At 45.2% G+C, this 20326-nt stretch overlaps 1 protein-coding gene across 1 annotated transcript in view; it reads right to left on the minus strand.

Moving 5' to 3' along the window:
• The window catches only part of LOC126213111 (poly [ADP-ribose] polymerase tankyrase-1-like), a 55803-nt gene that overhangs the window by 18369 nt on the left and 17108 nt on the right, over positions 1 to 20326 (minus strand). The window contains exon 2 of the mRNA XM_049940713.1: positions 5195 to 5350. Within this exon, the coding sequence (XP_049796670.1) occupies positions 5195 to 5331 (137 nt within the window). The 5' untranslated portion in view covers positions 5332 to 5350. The remainder of the gene's footprint in view (positions 1 to 5194; positions 5351 to 20326) is intronic.

Raw genomic sequence — 20326 nt, forward strand, 5'->3', positions numbered from 1 at the left:
TCTGTCTTCCAAGTCAGTACTACTTTTATCCGCAAAGTTAGGTTACTGTGTTGTAGTGTGTTCATATAAAAGAATTTAGTGTGTGTGTGTGTCAAAGAAGTTTAGGTTAGCCGTAGCACTGTGTTCTGCTTTATTATATTGTTTGACACAAGAATGCCTAATTAGGCTGATGACCGATATTAATACCTAATATTACAACTTGCTTTTGTGCTGGCAGAATGTCTTTTCCTGACCCACCAGTTTACTGTTGTTTATACTCTGTTGAAGTGTTTAGGGAAACGAATCCCCATCTGATTGTTCTCTTCCCTTTATGTTATCTCAAGGCCACAACTTTAAAACAAAATTCCTCGCACAGGATTAAAGTTAGCATCAACTGCTGTTTAAGGTGGCCAGTGTTACCGTTATAAGTGCTCCCTGTGGAGGACGCCTCCTGCAGCATTCCAGCACAGTTTCTGGATGGCGGACTCACTGAAGGACTACGCCCTGTAGTGTTCTGTGACATTTGTATGGCTGCATCTGTGTCTCAGCATTTTCGGCTCTTAGGGATGGAGGCGGAGGTATAGTTGGTAAAGAGGTTTCCAGCTGGAGTACATCACAACCAGACACACATTCAAAAGTCAGGTATTGAATTGTAAGATGTACCAAGGAACAAACGTATAGTAAAAATCACGATTTAGTTATGATGATCAATGAAGTTAATTTTAAGAGAATTGTCACGAGGAAATCAATTTGTAAATAAATGGAATACGGAAGTACTGAGGAATGGAATGGGAATTTTAACTTCTATGAGGCTCTAGATAATGTGATAATGAATGCCTAGCTGGAAGTTCAGGTGAACAGTGGTTGGCGACTCTGGAAAGGCCAATAATCAAAGTTTGACAGACAAATCTAGGTACAAGGAGAGGAAATCTGAAGAATCCTTGGCAAACACAAGAGATATTTAAACTGTTTGACGAAAAGAAAAAGGACAAGACAGGAATACATCATTACAGGTTACTAAGGAATGAAATCAATCGGAAATTTGAGGAAAGTACAAGCAGAATGACTACAGGAAGAATTAGAAGAAATGAACGTAGCAAGGACATGTTCAGCACACAGAAAATTCGGAACAATCTTCTGTGAAATTAAATGCACAGCAGTCAACAAGAGTTCGAAAGGAATTTCACCGTTAAACGTGCAGGAAAGAGCAGATGGCAGAAAACAGTTCATGGGAGGAACTATCACATGACTTGACGGAAGAAGAGAATTGGAAAATATGGGGGACTGACAATTAGAATTTAAAGCTCAGGAAAACTTACACACAAACAAGCCGGAATGGTTAGTTACCATTCCTTCAGAACTTACATGATCGTTGGGGAAGATGGCAATCAAATGAGTATTCACGTATCTGTGTAATTCATGAGACAGGAGTCTTAACAGCAGACTGCCAGAAAAAGACCATCTAGACACTACAGAAGCGACCAAGGGTCAGTAACTGCGATAGCTTTCACACAATGACCTAAACAGCTCATAAATCCAAACTACTGACAAGAATAATAAAAACATGCAAAATAATGGAATACAAAGCTGACGATCTGTTTGAGGATCCACGGAGGCCGATCTGACCTTTGACTTTATAGTAGAAGGGGTGTGTAAGAAAAATCAAGAGATCTTTATTGGATTTGTAGATCTTTAAATGATATTTGATAAGGAGAAATTGTGAAAATGTAAGACCTTTTTTTTAAAAAAAATAGGTGTAATACATAGGGATCAGCAGGTAACATACAATATGTACAATAATCAACAAGGATTGGTACTCTGATTAAAGATAGTGAAAGACAGGGTTGCAGGTAGTCTCCACAAATGTTCAGACTGAACACTGAAGAATCGTTGGTGGAATTGAAGAAACTTCTAGAAATATAATTACAACTGAGGTTGAAGATTTCAATGATAAAATTCACTGGTGATATTGCTATGCTGACTGAAAGTGAGAAAGAAATATAGTAAACAGTCGAATGAGCAAATTAGGATTAATGAACAGAAGAAAGATGAAAGTGTTGGGGAGTGGCAAAAATAACATTGGTGGCAAAGTTTACGTCAGAATTAAGGACAAACTGCTACCATGAAGCCAATTTATGCTGAGGGACGAAGTGTGGTTGTTATAAGGAGTAATGTAGCATGGAAAGACAGGAGATTCCTCATAAAACAAAGTTACTAATACCAAAGATATGCCTTAATTTGTGTTAGACATATCTGAATGTATGTTTGGAGCCCAGTACTGCAGGAAAATGATTTGTGGATTATGGGAAAAACAAGGAGGGAATCGGAGCATTCTAAATGTGGTGCTATAGAAGGATGTTGAAGTTAGGTGAATACATAACATAGGAACTCTAAAATACACTCCTGGAAATTGAAATAAGAACACCGTGAATTCATTGTCCCAGGAAGGGGAAACTTTATTGACACATTCCTGGGGTCAGATACATCACATGATCACACTGACAGAACCACAGGCACATAGACACAGGCAACAGAGCATGCACAATGTCGGCACTAGTACAGTGTATATCCACCTTTCGCAGCAATGCAGGCTGCTATTCTCCCATGGAGACGATCGTAGAGATGCTGGATGTAGTCCTGTGGAACGGCTTGCCATGCCATTTCCACCTGGCGCCTCAGTTGGACCAGCGTTCGTGCTGGACGTGCAGACCGCGTGAGACGACGCTTCATCCAGTCCCAAACATGCTCAATGGGGGACAGATCCGGAGATCTTGCTGGCCAGGGTAGTTGACTTACACCTTCTAGAGCACGTTGGGTGGCACGGGATACATGCGGACGTGCATTGTCCTGTTGGAACAGCAAGTTCCCTTGCCGGTCTAGGAATGGTAGAACGATGGGTTCGATGACGGTTTGGATGTACCGTGCACTATTCAGTGTCCCCTCGACGATCACCAGTGGTGTACGGCCAGTGTAGGAGATCGCTCCCCACACCATGATGCCGGGTGTTGGCCCTGTGTGCCTCGGTCGTATGCAGTCCTGATTGTGGCGCTCACCTGCACGGCGCCAAACACGCATACGACCATCATTGGCACCAAGGCAGAAGCGACTCTCATCGCTGAAGACGACACGTCTCCATTCGTCCCTCCATTCACGCCTGTCGCGACACCACTGGAGGCGGGCTGCACGATGTTGGGGCGTGAGGGGAAGACGGCCTAACGGTGTGCGGGACCGTAGCTCAGCTTCATGGAGACGGTTGCGAATGGTCCTCGCCGATACCCCAGGAGCAACAGTGTCCCTAATTTGCTGGGAAGTGGCGGTGCGGTCCCCTACGGCACTGCGTAGGATCCTACGGTCTTGGCATGCATCCGTGCGTCGCTGCGGTCCGTTCCCAGGTCGACGGGCACGTGCACCTTCCGCCGACCACTGGCGACAACATCGATGTACTGTGGAGACCTCACGCCCCACGTGTTGAGCAATTCGGCGGTACGTCCATCCAGCCTCCCGCATGCCCACTATACGCCCTCGCTCAAAGTCCGTCAACTGCACATACGGTTCACGTCCACGCTGTCGCGGCATGCTACCAGTGTTAAAGACTGCGATGGAGCTCCGTATGCCACGGCAAACTGGCTGACACTGACGGCGGCGGTGCACAAATGCTGCGCAGCTAGCGCCATTCGACGGCCAACACCGCCGTTCCTGGTGTGTCCGCTGTGCCGTGCGTGTGATCATTGCTTGTACAGCCCTCTCGCAGTGTCCGGAGCAAGTATGGTGGGTCTGACACACCGGTGTCAATGTGTTCTTTTTTCCATTTCCAGGAGTGTATCTCTGCAGAATAGGTGAGGATAGCGATACATGGAAAACCATGACACTACAAGGGCCAGCGTAATAGGTTAAATGTGAAGGCAACAGGGATTAACTGCTGTGCTAATGGAAATAGCTGTAGAAGGTAAAAACTGTAGGGCAAGACAGATCGAAATGCATACCACAAACGATTGTGAACTCTAAATCTGTTGCTCAAACAGGCAGAAACATCATGTACAGCAGGCAGAGTTTCTACTATGCATATTTTGTTACTGAGAGTGGCTGTTACACCAAACTACGGTGGGGTGACAAGGTGATCCACAACCTGACAAGCTGAGGCTCTGAAGAAATATGGATCAAATGGCTCTGAACACTATGCGACTCAACTTCTGAGGTCATCAGTCGCCTAGAACTTAGAACTAATTAAACCTAACTAACCTAACGACATCACACACGTAAATGGCCGCGGCAGGATTCGAACCTGCGACCGTAGCAGTTGCTCGTTTCCAGACTGTAGCGCCTAGAACCGCACGGCCACTCCGGCTGGCTGGGCTCTGAAGACGTTTGCTTCTGTTTGGTGCTTTATTAGCATATTTCTTGTTACCAGCAGAAGTTTTATGGCAAATCATTAGGTTTTTTGTCCTCTCTCACGCATGCCAACCACCGCTAATGGTCTTATAAACATGTGTTTATCTGACCTCTGCTAGACCATTCCTGTACATCGACAGTATTAGATGTTTATCAATCTTTACATAAAGTGTTACATATTCAGTGCATACCACCCTACCTCTTATAGTAGATTTTCTTTGTATGATGCTGGTGTACATGCCTGAATTATTGCAGACATTGGTTTGCTGATTCTGATGAGAATGAATCACTGAAGTGTTGACAGTAACACACTATTTTCTCTACCAACCTATTCTTAATTAACCACTCTCTCATGATACTACAGTCCGCCTTCTTAGCTGGGTGGTAATGTGCTTGCCTCCCATGCAAGTGGCCCAGGTTCGATTCCCAGCTGGATTGGAGGTTTTCTCCACTCGTGGACTGGGTGTTGTGTTGTCCTCACCATCGTTTCATCCTCACCACTGGCACGCAAGTCGCCCAATGTGGCGTCGACTGGAGTAAGACTTGCACTCGGCGGCGGAACTTCCCCACAATGGGGCGTCCCGCCCAACAATGCCATACACTCATTTCAATTTTCTTCATGATACTACAACCTAATCCTGTGGATACCAGCCTGTTATTCATCTATGTTCTGATAATATTCCCAGTTGACTTTGCTGACCCTAGTTAAATCTAGACTGAGCATTTACAGTTGGCTTTTTGGTATTTATATCTTATCTACCACATAATGGTGTGTGTGTGTGTGTGTGTGTGTGTGTGTGTGTGTGTGTGTGTGGTGAGAACTCACCGCATGCGAGAGACAGTGGCCTCATCAGGTTGAGGAGTCATGGGCCGTGCTGCAGCAGGTGTCTGGCGAGGTGCGCTGGCAGAGGTGTCGGCGGCGGGGGCGTCGGTGGTGGCAGTGGTGGTGGTGGCAGACCTCATCTGAGTAGCGGCTGGTGGGCTGCACACACACACAGAGAGAGAGGCACAGTGTGAGCGGGCTGATGTGTCTTCGTGGGGTCCTGGGCGCGGCTCACTGCAGCCAGCACTGCTGAGGGCCTGTCCACATACACACGCACACACACACAAAAGCAGAACGCACGCCGACAACGGGAGTAGCGGTCCAGATAGTGCAAACGACTTGCCAGTGACAAAATCACATCAGTTGTGTCGAAGTGGGAGCAATGAAAGTGAAAGGTTGGCTCTATGCTCTCATGTGTCACGTAAGTGCATGAGGAAAACTGTCCCTGCATCTTGACAGAAACATTTTAATTTCCATATATAGAAAGAAGACTGACTTAAAAAAGGAAAAATGGAAATGATCGTATGGCACTGTTGGCCAGGAGGCCCCATGCGGGGGAGTTCGGCCGCCGCATCCTTTTTAGTTGATGCTGCTTTGGCGGCTTGCGGGTCAATGATGATGGACATATAACACCCAGGCCCCTGCCGGGAATTGAACCCGGGCCCCATGCGTGGTAGGTGCATACGCTACCGCTAGACTACGGAAGCAGACTTTTTTTTTAAAAAAAAAGGGAAAAATTACTGAACATTTAAGCTAGTTGTCCATCCAGCGGAAATAGTAACTTTATTTCCATGAAAAGGTGAAGCCACATTTTCAGAAATTCACTTCGGCTAAAAAAATGGAAAAAACAAAAATGTGCAGTAGTGGCAGTGGTTACACTGACCACACACACACACACACACACACACACACACACAGTAAGCGTTAAATGGATGTTGCTTTCGTCCTGTACAATTTTACTCCTTGTTTTCCACAAGTGTAATACATAACAGCAAAAAATGATACACAGCGATGTGTTATGCCTGCTCAGGGAAACTACTGCTGTAAAGCAGGACCCAGTTCATCGACTGGACGTCAGAACGCTTTGATTAGTATACTCAAGGTAATAACAGCTCTCTATTAGCACGGGACGTAGCCGTTTAATGCCGTGTTGGACATATTTCTAGTTCCAGATCATTGTGTCACAGACATCACTCACAAACGAAAGTACTTCGGACAGATGGCTGCTAGCAGGTATTATTATACCAGTTTATAACTTTGTACTCCAGCTCGTGTGACTTCCTTCACAGAGCCAAAGTCATGCTGTCTGGGGAGTTTATGTTCGACGTTATCTTTCCTTCCATACTCGCGCAATTAAAGCTTCGACCTAGGATTGCGGTCATACCAAGACAAGCCGCATATGTACCTGAAACACTGGGGGGCTTGCAAGGGAGTTATCGTTTTGGTCTGATGTTTCAACTGTTCTGTAGTGTGAGTCGTTCTACAGTCCACACCCACTTTGGGTTTCCGACCAACGGTCCTGCGCTTACTTTTCCGAACGACAACATTGTACATCGATCCCCTTCTCAAGCAAACCGAAAACTTTATACCGATAGATTAAACAAATTAGATCCCAAATAAATTTGTACTTCTCCGTATGTGTACTGCAAATAGACCAAAATAATGCTCGATACATTGTATATGTCAACATTTACATAAAACGGAGGGACAAGCAAATCGAAAGATATACGACGAGATTGTTCAGGCTAAACAATCGCCATAGTGCAGTGTTTACAGTGATTCTTCCCGAGATATAGTCCGTCGTCATCAGGTACAGAGTTTGGTCAAAAATCTTCACAATCGTACGTATCGTGAGAGAAAAGGAAATCACATCCAAACAAGACTGCATCGAAATATATTCCATTCTACATCACCAGCTATCCTTGCCAATATTTAACGAATTGGTGCGTTGCATGTGGTTTGCTGCCAAGCTATGCACTGAGGGAGTAGCTTTTATGTATCTAAATCAAGTTTTTTTTTCTGGGGAATCCTTAAAACAAGCATGCAATTGTAAAAATTCAGAGTAGGTTAATATCGACCAAGCAAGTGTAAATCATCAACTGTAAAATGTTAAAAGTATCGCATTTTACGTACGAAGTTCTCGTGCACGCTCTACAATCCAGTTCAGTTGCTGACCGCAGGAGAGTCCGTCCACACACGGAGCGCCCTCCCCCCCCGGCGTGACACATTTCCCACCGTCCGACGCCCTGGCTTCACTGCCGTCTGCCACCCCTCGTACACTCCCGACTTGGCCCCATCCATCCCATTTTCATCTGCTACCGAAACTTAAAGAGACGCCACCGAGTACTTTCCTCTGGTAGTGGTGAAGCGGTGCGACGAGAGTTGAGGTTGTGGGTTCGTCAACAAAGTCAAACATTCTTCAGTGACGGCATCGCGAATCTGGTCTCTTTTTGGCACAGATGTGTTCGTCGCAAGGGCGGTATGTTGATTTACAGATACGTAAACATGAAGAGAAAATGCAGAATGTTAATAAAGTCTGCCTTATTTAAAGCGCTTTAAGAGTTTTCAAATAATTCGACAGCTAGCACTGATATTTGCAAACTCAAATTTTACTTTCCCATTCGTTTTCATGGATTTTAATAAAATATTAATAAATACATTGTCTGGAGTATTACTCAGGTTTATTTGCACTGTGACGTACAAAATGAGAAATAAACTTTAAAGACTGCACCAAGAGACTCGACCCCAGGACCCTCGGATTACCGCTCGGAACTCTCTGGACCGCTGGCTGGGAGCTGTGCCGACATAAATGACTCATTCCCCGCCCGACCCGCGCCAAAAGACCCAACGTTTGCTGAACGCTTGGCGTTCTGGAGCCCTCATTTATGTCACAGTGATTTCTGGCCGAGCCCTGCAGAGACCATAAATCTGGAGGAAGTCGGTGTTGACCAGCAGGTGAGCTGCCCTTGTCAGTGAAAAGGAATAGAGAGACCCCTGTTCGACAGAGAACGCAGAATAATTTCTGGCGGCGAACATGCAAACGATTTGGAATTGTTCAGCGTTACACTTTCCCAAATTTCCTCATTTTAGAATGGATCTATCAATTCTTGCATTGAAGAACACCCCAGCAGACAGATGCGTGAGCCCAGATGAGGAGCATTTGGATTGTCATTTATTTGCCATAATGCTTTTAGTGCTGGCAGTCTGAAGAGATGCTCGACACGCCTTTGATGCTGCTCTTTCCATTTAAACAGAGGGGTGCGTCTTTAAGGGATATGGATCTTGTCAGGACAGAAAGGCGTTCGGAAGCAAGTCGCTGTGGCCTCCAACATTTGCCTTAAGTGAAAATGACAATCCACTGACAATCATTTTCAACAATGACGCCGCATGGATTCGAACCAACTCACCTCCCGAATCCAGGGACTACTAGTTCAGCGGCTCGTCTCGCACAGCTACCCGGAGTCGGTGGAGAATCGAGGAAAACCAGTTGCTGTACACTGTTTTACAATAAAATAAAATGCATCGCAACAAAAGATTGAATTCTTACATAGCTTGTTTTTCCTTTACATGTGCATGTTTGGTCATTCCACACTGCATGAGTGAGTGCATATTTTTAAGATTTAACTGTGCATGGAATTGCTGGCTTCAGTTACTGTGCTATTACAAGAGCAGAAATAGATTTCGTACGAAGGGGTGAGGGAGGGATGAAGGGTGCTGCCAGCTCAGACGAATTCAAGCAGCCCGCTTTTAGAAACGAACGAACTACAGAATGCCCCCCACCAAAAAAAAAAAAAATCCATATAGGAACTTATTTTCATAACTGATATCATGCAAGTCATCAGATTGGGTGATATTTTGCCATTTCGTCACTAATGACAGAATACCGAGCAAATTTTTTTTAAAGCAATACAGCCATCGCCATTTAGGCGATATGCTTCTTGATCAACGTGATTTTTGGGCGACACAGCTGAATCCGAGTGTATTTTTATCCACTGATTTTAATTTAATATTATTTTCTATGATATTTACGATTTCGTTGCCTTCTGAAATACTGTAATATTGCAACTCCAAAGTTCTACAACGACTCCAGGGCTAACATTGAACTGCCATAGGCAGGCAATTAGGCAATGACAGTAGTATGTACATATTTTTAAGTTCCCATAACGCTGGCGGACGAATCAAAATCGGTTCGCCTCTTCTTTGCTGTTACGAACTTATTCATAATTGTAAACTATCACAACAGCACAAAAACAATAAACGGTAGCACTTACATTACATTCAACTGCAAATAACAACTGAACTTTTTAACAAAACTGAAATCAAGCAAGGCCAACATTGGGTTTTGGCTAAGAGAGCTATAGAGAGCTGACAGTGCTACGAATGTCTGGACGGCTCAAATCTATCTTAGGCCTTACTGACTGCTGATAGTGCGTATTCCTTTTACTTTGTGTGATTGAAAAACAAAATGTTTTTCAATTTCACTACATGGCAACTACGTCGTACGTACTTTCGTTTACGTGACAAGGCGGGGGGGGGGGGTGTTCTTTGGGGGGAGGAAACCAAACAGCGAGGTCATTGGTCTCATGTCCGCCCCCGGTAGCTGAGTGGTCAGCGCGACAGACTGTCAATCCAAAGGGCCCGGGTTCGATTCCCGGCTGGGAGGGAGATTTTCTCCGCTCAGGGACTGGGTGTTGTGTTGTCCTAATCATCATCATTTCATCCCCATCGACGCGGAAGTCGCCGCAGCGGCGTCAAATCGAAAGACTTGCACCAGGCGAACGGTCTACCCGACGGGAGGCCTTCGTCACACGTTGTAATAATTGGTTTCATCCATCGGGTTAGGGGCGGGCGGGGAAGGAAGTCGGCCATGCCCTTTAAAAGGGCCATCCCGGCATTTGCCTGGGACATCACGGAAAACCTAAATCAGAATGGCCGGACGCGGGATTGTTGAACCGTCGTCCCCCAAAATGCGAGTCCTGCCACTGCACCACCTCGCTCGGCTTGACAAGGGGAGCGCGGGGGGGGGGGGGGGGGGGGGGCATTTCGGGTTGTTTGTATTGTTACTGCAGCAAGCAGCTACCGTTTGCTCTCTCTCTCTCTCTCTCTCTCTCTCTCTCTCTCTCTCTCTCTGTGTGTGTGTGTGTGTGTGTGTGTGTGTGTGTGTGTGTGTGTGTGTGTGTGTGTGTGTGTGTAGATAACCCGTGATCTATGGGTAGCGTATTTGACTAATAATCACAACTCCCTTGGTCTTTGGTTCCAGCCTCGCCACTAATTAAAGCTTGAATAGAAACCATCATCAATGGCGGCTGAAAACTTCCAGCATGAAAGGTCTCACTCGTTCGGCCAGCGGCCTTGTCCAAGGGGGTGGAGGAGGGGGCAGAGGTCCAGGGCGCCTTCTTGCCACTGGGTTGCCAAACTGGTTCAAAAACGTCGAAGAATCGGCAATGATCAATGGCACGAGGATGCAGAAGGCAATGGAAACCACTTGTGATGGTAATTAGATGATAAACGTTATGTCACTGCGAAAATTTGTAAGAGAAAGTACGTATTTCTTGGAAAAACATAATTGCAATTTTATGAAACGATAACTGTAATCATTAAAAATGATAAACAGGACATGGAAAGAAAAAGGGAATCTTTAGGATCCTTTTTTGTAACTCTTTTTTTGCGAGATGGCCTTCTCGCTTGTTCTGGCGAATGTTTGAACTCAGCAAAACTCTTGATTTGTGTGTTAATATATTGTACACTGCATCAGAGTCATGATGCAGTCCAAACAGGTTATAACGATGTACAAGGGACCGAGGGTTTGCGTTAGTTATACCCGGGAGTCGCACAAACCGCTTTTTTTTCTGCTTTGGTTTTTGATAAAAGTTTCACGTCTGTAGATTTTAGGCTGTCATGGAGTCGGTCTCTGAAAAGGTAGTAGAGATACAGTACACCTGCAGTATTTACAACACACTATTTGTGGAGAGGGACTAAAGAGGAATTTTTCTTGTGTTTGTGCAGTATGTCCAGCAATAAAATGCTGTCAAAGTGCAGGAAACTTCAATAAGTGAAGGAAGTAGTAGAAACAATGTAAATATTGAAGGTGGTGTTGGACAGTGAACGAGGTAACGTGTTGAGCACTTTTAGAACTTGCAGTGAGTGCTGTGACGTAGGACAGCCAGGACGCACACACCTCCGTTTCAGTCGCTGTGTCATAAAATTTAACTAACAGTACCAAAATGGAAAGAGTATTCTGCACATAAATTGCATGAAGACCAACACTTCCTCCTACGTTTCTCTTAAAATATTCCACAGATGTGATGAACTCTACCTAAAACATTGGAAATACTGAACACACGTAACCACTAAACATCAATAACGAGTACACTATTACTTCATTTCTGTTCTTTGAAAAAGCAACACACATGTTACGCCTCATTTGCTAACAACAGTCTGCAGAAATCGATTGTTTGAAAATAAGCGTTACATCCCCGAATACGCAAGAAACAAAACCGAATGTTGGACCTTACAGCCGATGCCTTTCTCCGAAAATGGAATAAAAATCGCAGCTTTATACGGTAAGTCGCAAAAAGAGATGTCGTACTAAGCGACTTTTTAAATACAGTAGAACCCCTCTAATCCGACCTTGGATGGTCCGTCACTCTGGTTAGTGCGACCATGCTCAGGCTCGCGGGCCTGTGCCGACTTGTCACTGACTGGACGCCTGTCGGGCTATTGTTGCGGTGTCTATCGTTGTGCATATTGCTATACTCTACGTTATTGTGCAGTTTTATCCTTTGTTTCGATTAAAAAACGTCGTTGTTTGCTTTATTCCGTGTTCTCTACAATACTTATTACTGTAGATTCATTGTGTGTACAGTTGTCTGTTTTTCAACATGTCTGGGTTCAAACGTAAACACGTAACTTTTCACTAAATGAAAAATTAGCGGTGCTACAAAGACTAGACGAAGGAGAATCGCTCCAAAAATTTGCAAAGGAACTGAATGTAGGTGTTGCGACAATTAAGGATTGGAGGAAGAATCGGAAAGACATTGAATCCTATACAGTGATGGTGAAGAGACTCTGAAGAATCGCAAAACATTAAAAAAGCCTAAACTCGAACTGCTTGATAACGCATTGTGTATGTAGTTTTGTCAAGAAAGAAGGAAAGGAACGCCAGTATCCGGGCCAATTCTCCAAGAAAAAGCGATAGTCTTGCACAAAAAACTGGAAGCTGAAAGTAAATTTGTTGCCAGTGAAGGCTGGATTGATCGATGGAAAACCCGTCATGGCGTCCGATTTGTTTCTATTTCCGGTGAAAAACTATCTGCCGATGCCGCAGCTGCTAAGGAGTTTTCTGTTAAGTTTCAAGAAATTATAGAAGAAAATGAACTGTTACCCTGCCAAGTGTATAACATCGACGGGAACTTAAAAATGTTGCCAACAAAAACGCTCGCTGCTTCAAATGATTCTGTGGTAGGCACGAAACTTAGAATAACAGTCATTCCTTGTAGCAACTCAGATGGTACCCACATTCTCCACTTGTTCGTCATTGGCAAATCTAAGAAGCCAAGGGCATTTAAAAATATAAACTTCCTTGCCGGTTTATTACCACAATCAAAAATGTTTGGAGGGACTGCAACCTAAAGACTTGAAGCAAAAAAATCTGCCTGTTCGTGCTCTACTGCTGTTGGATAACGCACCATCACATCCATCTGAGGAAGATTTGGTGAAAGGGGACATAGAAGCTCTCCTTCTGCCTCCTAATGTGACCTCACTCATCAAACCAATGGATCAGGCCGTTATCGAATGGTTAAAAAGGCGATATCGCAGGAAGTATATCAGCTCAATCTTGGAAAAATCTGAAGGAGGTCATAACCTGAACATCAAAGATGCTGTCTACACAATAGCTGCAGCATGGGATGAACTGAAACCTGACACTGCGGAAATCGTGGCGTAAGCTCTGGCCACAAATTATGGCTGAAAATGAGCATACCGAAGATGAGTAAAGAAACGACGCCCTGGAAATCGTTAAAGATCTACCAACTCTGGAGCCGAACGTCCCTGCCAATGAAGTTGAAGAGTGGACCAACGAATGTGACAAAGACTGTGACACTTTTGAAGAGCTCAATGACGACCAGATTCTTGCCGCTGTTAGCCAGGAAACTGTGAATGAGGACTCGGACGGCGAAGACGAACCCCCACCCGGATTTCAAACAACGATGCAAAAAACGCTTTCGACCTCGCCCTTCGGTACGTCGAGCAGAATCCAACTCCAATGGACGTTTTGTGGATAAAAAAAATGGAGGGACACTGCAGCTAAATCTAGAATAACATCTGCTAAACAAAAATATATCATTGACTTTTTTTCCAAGTAGTTTGTTTTCATTTTTAGTGTAAAAACAATGCATACAGTATAATCATTTCTTAGTTTATACATACAGTAGTTTATTTCTTTATAAAAAAAATTTTTTTTATACACAATGCTATAAACATTTCTTAGTTTACAGCATATATCGTTAATACGTTATTAAGTACAGTACAGTGCTGTAATTTGTTTGTCGTTTTTCCTTTTAAAACCAATACATATTATAGTGTGTGTAGACGTTTTTTAGTTGATGTATTGTTTAACACTGTAAAAAACGTCTTTCTATATTACTGTAGACGTCTTAGTTCTTAAATCGTTTAATTTTTTGTACTAAATGTCTTTATATTTTTTGCAATAAATATTAGATTTTTCGGATAATCCGACCTTTTTTTCGTTCCGACCATGGTCCCGGTCCCGAAGGTGACGGATTAGAGGGGTCCTACTGTATAGAGTTCACATAGGGTTAGGTGGAACCATTGGATTTCGGTCCTACAGCCAACAAGTCGTTAAAAGTGATGTCGCTATAAACTGTCTCGACTGAATGTATCCACAGGACGTGTGGCCTCTAATTGAAAGAGTGGCCTGATAATTTCTCCACTGGCAAAAGCTTCCGGACTAGTCCGCCATTTGGATCCCTGGGAGGTGACTGCCTAGGGGCAGGTGACTATAAGAAAAGGCTGAATAACCAACGAAAGGCTTGCGTTGTATGGCGTGGGGCCCGAAATATGAGAAGTGTAAACGTGGTAGGGAAGGTCGAAAATCTGAAATGGGATATGCTAAGGCTCAATGTAGATACAGTGGGGGTCAGCGATGGTAACTGGAAGAAGACCAGGATTGTGGCCAGTCGAGTATACGGCAATATCAACAACGGTAGGAAGTGGTACAACGGGAGTAGGAGTCGTTACCAACAGGAAGGTGGAACAGGGGTGTATTACTGCGAACAGTTCGGTGACGGGGTTGTTTCCGTCAGACTAGACAGCAAGCCAACACTGGCAACAGTTAGTTCAGGTACACGCGCCGACGTCACATGCAGAAGATGAAGACGTAGAGAAAGTGTATGAGGATACTCAATCGCTGATTCAGTACGTAAAAGGAGTTGAAAATGCAGTAGTAATGGGGGACTGGAATGCGGTGGTAGGGAGAGGGAGGAGAAGTAAGGGTAGCAGGGGAATATGGGCTTGGTATAGTAGGAACGAGAAGGAATTCTGCAACAGAGTTCGGACAGCGGACAGTAATAGCAAATACTCAGTTGAGGAGGGAGAGATATACTTGGGAAACGCCGTGAGATACAAGGGTATTCCAGTGAGATTACATCGTGGCCAGGCAGAGATTGCGACATCCGGTATCGGATTGTAAGGCGTACCCAGGAGCAGAGATCACAATTTAGTAGTGGTGAAGAGCAGGCTGAAGTTTAGGAGACTAGTCGGGAAGAAACAGTGTTCACAGAAGTGGGAAGCACCAAGGAATGAAGAGCTACGCTTAAAGGGCTCTGAGGCTACAGATACTGCAATAATGTATAGCTCATTAGCCAGTTAGAATAGACATCTCTAACAAGGGCAGTGACAGAAAAAAGGTCAAGTAAACCAAAGTCCTAAAATACATACATTATGAGCTATGAGCACTTTTTCATGGTCGATACTGTGAAACTAGCAGTAAATAGTTTTTGTATTACTCTTTCCAATGTGTCAGTCGTTTTGAATTCCGTTCTTTGTACCTTACGAACACGTCTGTACTAGTGGAGGAGTCACTTGTGTCCTGGCGGCAAAGTTTAATCATCCCCCACCTGAACGTCATTTCGGCATCGTGAGAATTCTGAGGAGCAACGATCACCGTTCATTAGGTTACTTGCTCTGTTTGCAGAGATACCTGGTAATCCATCGCTATTTTCGTTTAAAACGACTAGAATAAATAACAGTTGACATCGTGTATCACCTACGTGTGAGCATTAGGGAGGCATTTGGAGCCACGGAGCAGAGAAGGAGTTTTGGAAATGGAAAATATAGTTAAGAAAATGCTGCGTGTTCCAGTTTTAGGCACAGAAGCTTAGAGCGACTCACGACAAATACGCACAGGCAGTCCAGTTACGCTGGATTCCCTGAAAAATTCCAGCAATCGTAGATAAATAAGGGTATAAACGAGAGCTGTGCAAGGAGAAGTGGTACCTGATCCAGGAATGGTCGAATGTAACAGCAGGCAGTCCTGCCAATGAATTAGGAGGCAAGCTCGCCGAAGAGTGAGCCCGTAAAAACGCAATAGCAAACTAGAGCGGAAATTTTGCGGCAGTGATGAAATTACAGATGCAGTGCGAAACGGAAGTGGGAAGGAATGGTCTGAAACCATAAAAAGAAACGATGGCAAAATTTTCTCCGGTTGTTCGACATCGCCTTTCTACCGGTTTACCACTGCCGCCTAGTCTTACAGCTGTGTCGGCAGTGCAGGGGAGAGCAATGGCTGCCTCCAGTTCGCCGAGACTGCTGGGTGTGGTGGCCTAGCGGTGGGGCGCGCGCCCGCAAACCGAGGGGTCGCCTTGTCGAATCCCAGCCGCACCACAGAAATTCTGCGTGCACCTTCAGTCTGAGCTTCACGGAGACGACAAGAACTATGCGCGGTGGGGATTGCAGCTGCCCTCTGACCGCTGCGTAGCTCGGGTACGTCACAGACACACAAGTCGCCAAAGCGAGCGAAATAAGAGCCTGCCGAGTGGGGCACCAGGTTTGAGATTGGGTTCAGGAGTCCGTATCAGATGGAGCTCGACACGTTGATCTGAATGGGACCACTTCAACAGGTGGGAAGGTCAGTCCGGCAGTGTCCCAAGGGGGCGTTACAGGGCCTCAACTACTCGCAATGTGTGTCACGGGGGAGGGAGGGGGCGGGGCAGCGGCGGCTGGTAGGACTGAGGTGGAGCGCCCGCACTCTGCCCACACATTCATCCGTCTACCCAGACCGTTTCAGTATTTCTGTCTCTGTGGAGTTCACGCTTAAATTCCACGTCGATCGTAAGTAATTGTGGGCTATACATTCTTACTACCTTGTGAACAGAAGTTAGTGCCGCAGGTTTGGGAATACTGGAGTCAAGTGTCTGGACGTGTCTGGAACTAACCGGCTATTTTCTGGCCAGTACGGGTTCTCATCGTCAGCGCGCATTCCAATGGACAGGTGACTTACGTTTAGAGTCAAATTTCTCGTTCCGTCCTTACTGCTCGTTTTCTGTGTGCCGCTTACATACCTGCAGGCTGCGACGAAGAGACGTCTGACTCCTGTTGTGTCAACCCTCTAAGTTTCGAGTGTCGCACCGAACAGGAAAAGAGTACGGTAGTTTGTCTCTGACGCACAGTTAATCAAGGATCACGTAGCACAGCTGTCGGATCGCAGGGAGTCCACCACCTGCAACGGCCGAGCCCGGCACATAATCATCATTCCGGACGAAGATTCAAACCTGATCAGAACCAACACTGTGGTGACCTGACCAGGTGGCAGAGAACGCATGATACACAGTCATACCGGACAGGACATGCGTGACACACGAGGTGAGGCAGCCCACCTCGTATGCAGGGTGTTTCCGTAAGAGAGTGCAAAAATTTGACGGGACACAGGATACTCCACTGAACAATTTGAGGCAGGGAACCTGGGGTGACAGAAGCCAGCTTAAGGAGATGACAGGAATAAAATCACATTACTGTTTACTTTCTTATTTACATTAGTTACAGTTAAGAGCAAATATCACTGACCAATGAACGTACCATTTGTACTGTATGTTACAAAATGTGCTGAACCTGACGGCCTTCGACATCAGTGCAAGAATGACACCGGCGAACAAAATTCTGGCGCACCCTGACAAATATGCCTGGTGTGTTTCGAATCACATCACAGGAAGCTACAATTGTGGCAGTTAATTCCATCTCCGTTTCCACTGGGACCTCATACACAAGTGACTTTAGACATCCTGTAATGTATCCCCTCCTTCCTAGTTGCAGCTATTGTCCACAATGTGCAAAGTCTTTTCTGAAGATTTGATAAGAGATAGATCACAATGAACTTCTCAGTTTACTTACCTTTTCTTGTAGAGTTGACTCCAGTTCTTATCGAGGCGTCTGATTCTTAAAGCTGAAATTGTGACAGTCTGGCCATCTTGGTTGAAGATTATTGTTGAAGTATTTTTGTTTTTACGTTAATTTATTTTGTCACATTTTAGTGTATCACCCAGCCTTCTGAATTTTCACATTAACAAAGCCGAAATTACTTTGTTCGCCCAAAATAAAAAATACGTCCGATCACATTAGAGGCATGCTTGCTACTACTTCACTCTGCGGTAATAATATTCGAAAGGGTTTACAATTTTTTCTTGACAAATGATTTTCTATTAGTTTCGATTATTATTTCGTAAATGAATGCAGAAACAAATATAGTAAACAGTACTAGATTGCGTAATTAATAATAGAAATTTGAAGTGTGCGAAATAATTCGTAATTTCAAACGTTTTTTAAAAAATAAATTTAGCTGTACCTTCAGAACTAGTATTTATTGATATCAACATCCAAAATAATAATTCCTATTCATGAATTTTAGCTTCAAATATATTGTGTATAAAATCATATGAAATTTTTCAGAAAAATTGCTGAGATAATACTGACCCATCCAAAATTCGAGAAGTGTTACTGATATGGACTACTACTGTTGAGGAAAAGTAATGCTAGAGGAGAATATCCCGTTACATTCCACACACGAAATAATCGAGGGAAGTCAGGGCAGGTGATCTCGCATGCGTCTGAATAGGACCTCCCCATCCAATGCGGCGACCACGAAGCACTTCCTAGTAATCAGGCTCGTCCTCCCGGTCTCCATGCAGGAAATAAAGAATGTACATGTAAATAAACCGGACAGCACCTATAAACTTGTACGCGTGTTAGTCGTATGTAGCTGGAAAACAGTAATGCCAGACTCAGCAGTGGCAAGTTTACTTCCACGTCTCCTTTAAGCTGGCTTCTCCGACCACAGGTTCCCCTGCTTCAAAGTCACCAGTGGAACATTCTCCACGTCCCGCTGCATTTGCACGCTCTTTGGAAAAGCCTTGTATATCCAAAACGGAGTAAACGTATCGAGGGGTGCGGGGAGCCCGGCTATTTTTTGAAGTGGGAGTAAATACTTTTTACGCAGCATTGGTCACAGCATTAAAAAGAGCGTTCAACAGTGTGAAGCTTCACGACACAGTAGCCGTGGCTCAGAGCTGCACAAACCCGTGCCCCGCCAGCCCTGCCGCACACCAGGTGTGGAGCTGCGCGCTGGAAGGCCACCGCTCAGTACTCCGCGGCTGGAGCCGTCACACGACTTCATGCTGGAGCCTTCCAGGCGCCCACAACGTAGACTCAAGTCCAGACAGTGGGCGTGCTTTTCGTTCGTGGAGAATCTCGCCAGACTGCGGCTGTGCGCTGCGAACTGTCCTGATCGAGCCGACGCATCACCACCCGACTTTCAAACGCCCTAAACAGATTCGAGAAGCGTCAAGTGTGGACAATGAAGAGGCTGAGGCCCGAAGTTCTGCCCGCCCTCTGAGTGGTCGACGCGCGCTCTGTCACTTTTGGAAACTGGTCTACAGTGCGAGGTGGGCAATTTTTATGTCAGTACAACACGACGTAAGTCCGCACTGCGGCCTTTCCCCGCCTGTTTTCAGGGACTTGGCGGCTCCGACTGCTCAACAGGACCAGTAATAGGTGCGGTCAAGAATGGTTGTCAAAAATACTCGTGCCCATAATGGGACGCTGGTCACTGTATCATTCTCATTCATTTTGAGTTTCAGGTTTAATCCTCATTAAATCTCGAATAAAAGCCCAGCCCCCCCCCCCCGTTTCCACTATGTCGTAACATGTCGGTTTATTTTGTTTTTAACCGGAAGGGAGCCCCAGAGCGTGAATTTTCTCCCACCAGCCCTGCGAGCGGTACGAACTGGCAGTCAGAGCACAGCCCCCTGAGAAAGTGGGTGGCGGTAACGGTGCTACCAACATCTCATGGCAAACATTCGCCACGTAGCGAGTAAAACACTCCCGCACCAACTACCTGTTTGTAGAGGACTTCTTGGCGCTCCGGCGACCTGCTTCCTGAGCCAATGCTGAAACAGCTCGCGCGCACCTCGGCGGGCAGTGAACCCCAACGCACACAGCCGGTGCCCACCCGACTGAAGGACGACGCCGAAACAGAAGTGCGGCCAACATTTCAGCCGTGGGAACGGAAAAACCTGCATCTCACTACGAGGCGACTTTGAAAGAATGGAATCGCTGCTCCCTGTTTTACTGACGCCGCTCTGTGTATCCACAGACCGTGAGGCCGGCATTACACCATTACATTTCTTTGGCAAAGAAATATGATCAAATATTCGTCGAATTTCTCTGATGTGGCGCTAGAAAGGGGTATTACACCGTCGTCATATTTTTCGTCAAATTTCAAGATCGCGGACCAAAAGTTGTTATGCCGTCCAGTTGCTTGTACAACAATTGTATTGTGTGTTTATTTGGAAGAGAAGCGGCAGCAAAAAGGAAACATACTTGGATGAACCCTGTGTATAACGTTGAGATAGTAAAAGCGCTGAGCAACATTTGTTACGAGACCTGCAAGTGGAGGAACTGAAGTCTTAATATATAGATTACTTACGACTGGATGAGAGTGTATTTCAGTACTTGCTCAGTAAAGTGCAGTCTCATATTACAAAACATAATACTCTCTTGAGAAATGCTGTATGTGCAGAAGACAGGCAAACTGTGACACTGCGATTTCTCGATACATGAGAGAGC

Source organism: Schistocerca nitens, chromosome 11, assembly GCF_023898315.1.
Source record: "Schistocerca nitens isolate TAMUIC-IGC-003100 chromosome 11, iqSchNite1.1, whole genome shotgun sequence".
Lineage (NCBI taxonomy): Eukaryota > Metazoa > Arthropoda > Insecta > Orthoptera > Acrididae > Schistocerca > Schistocerca nitens.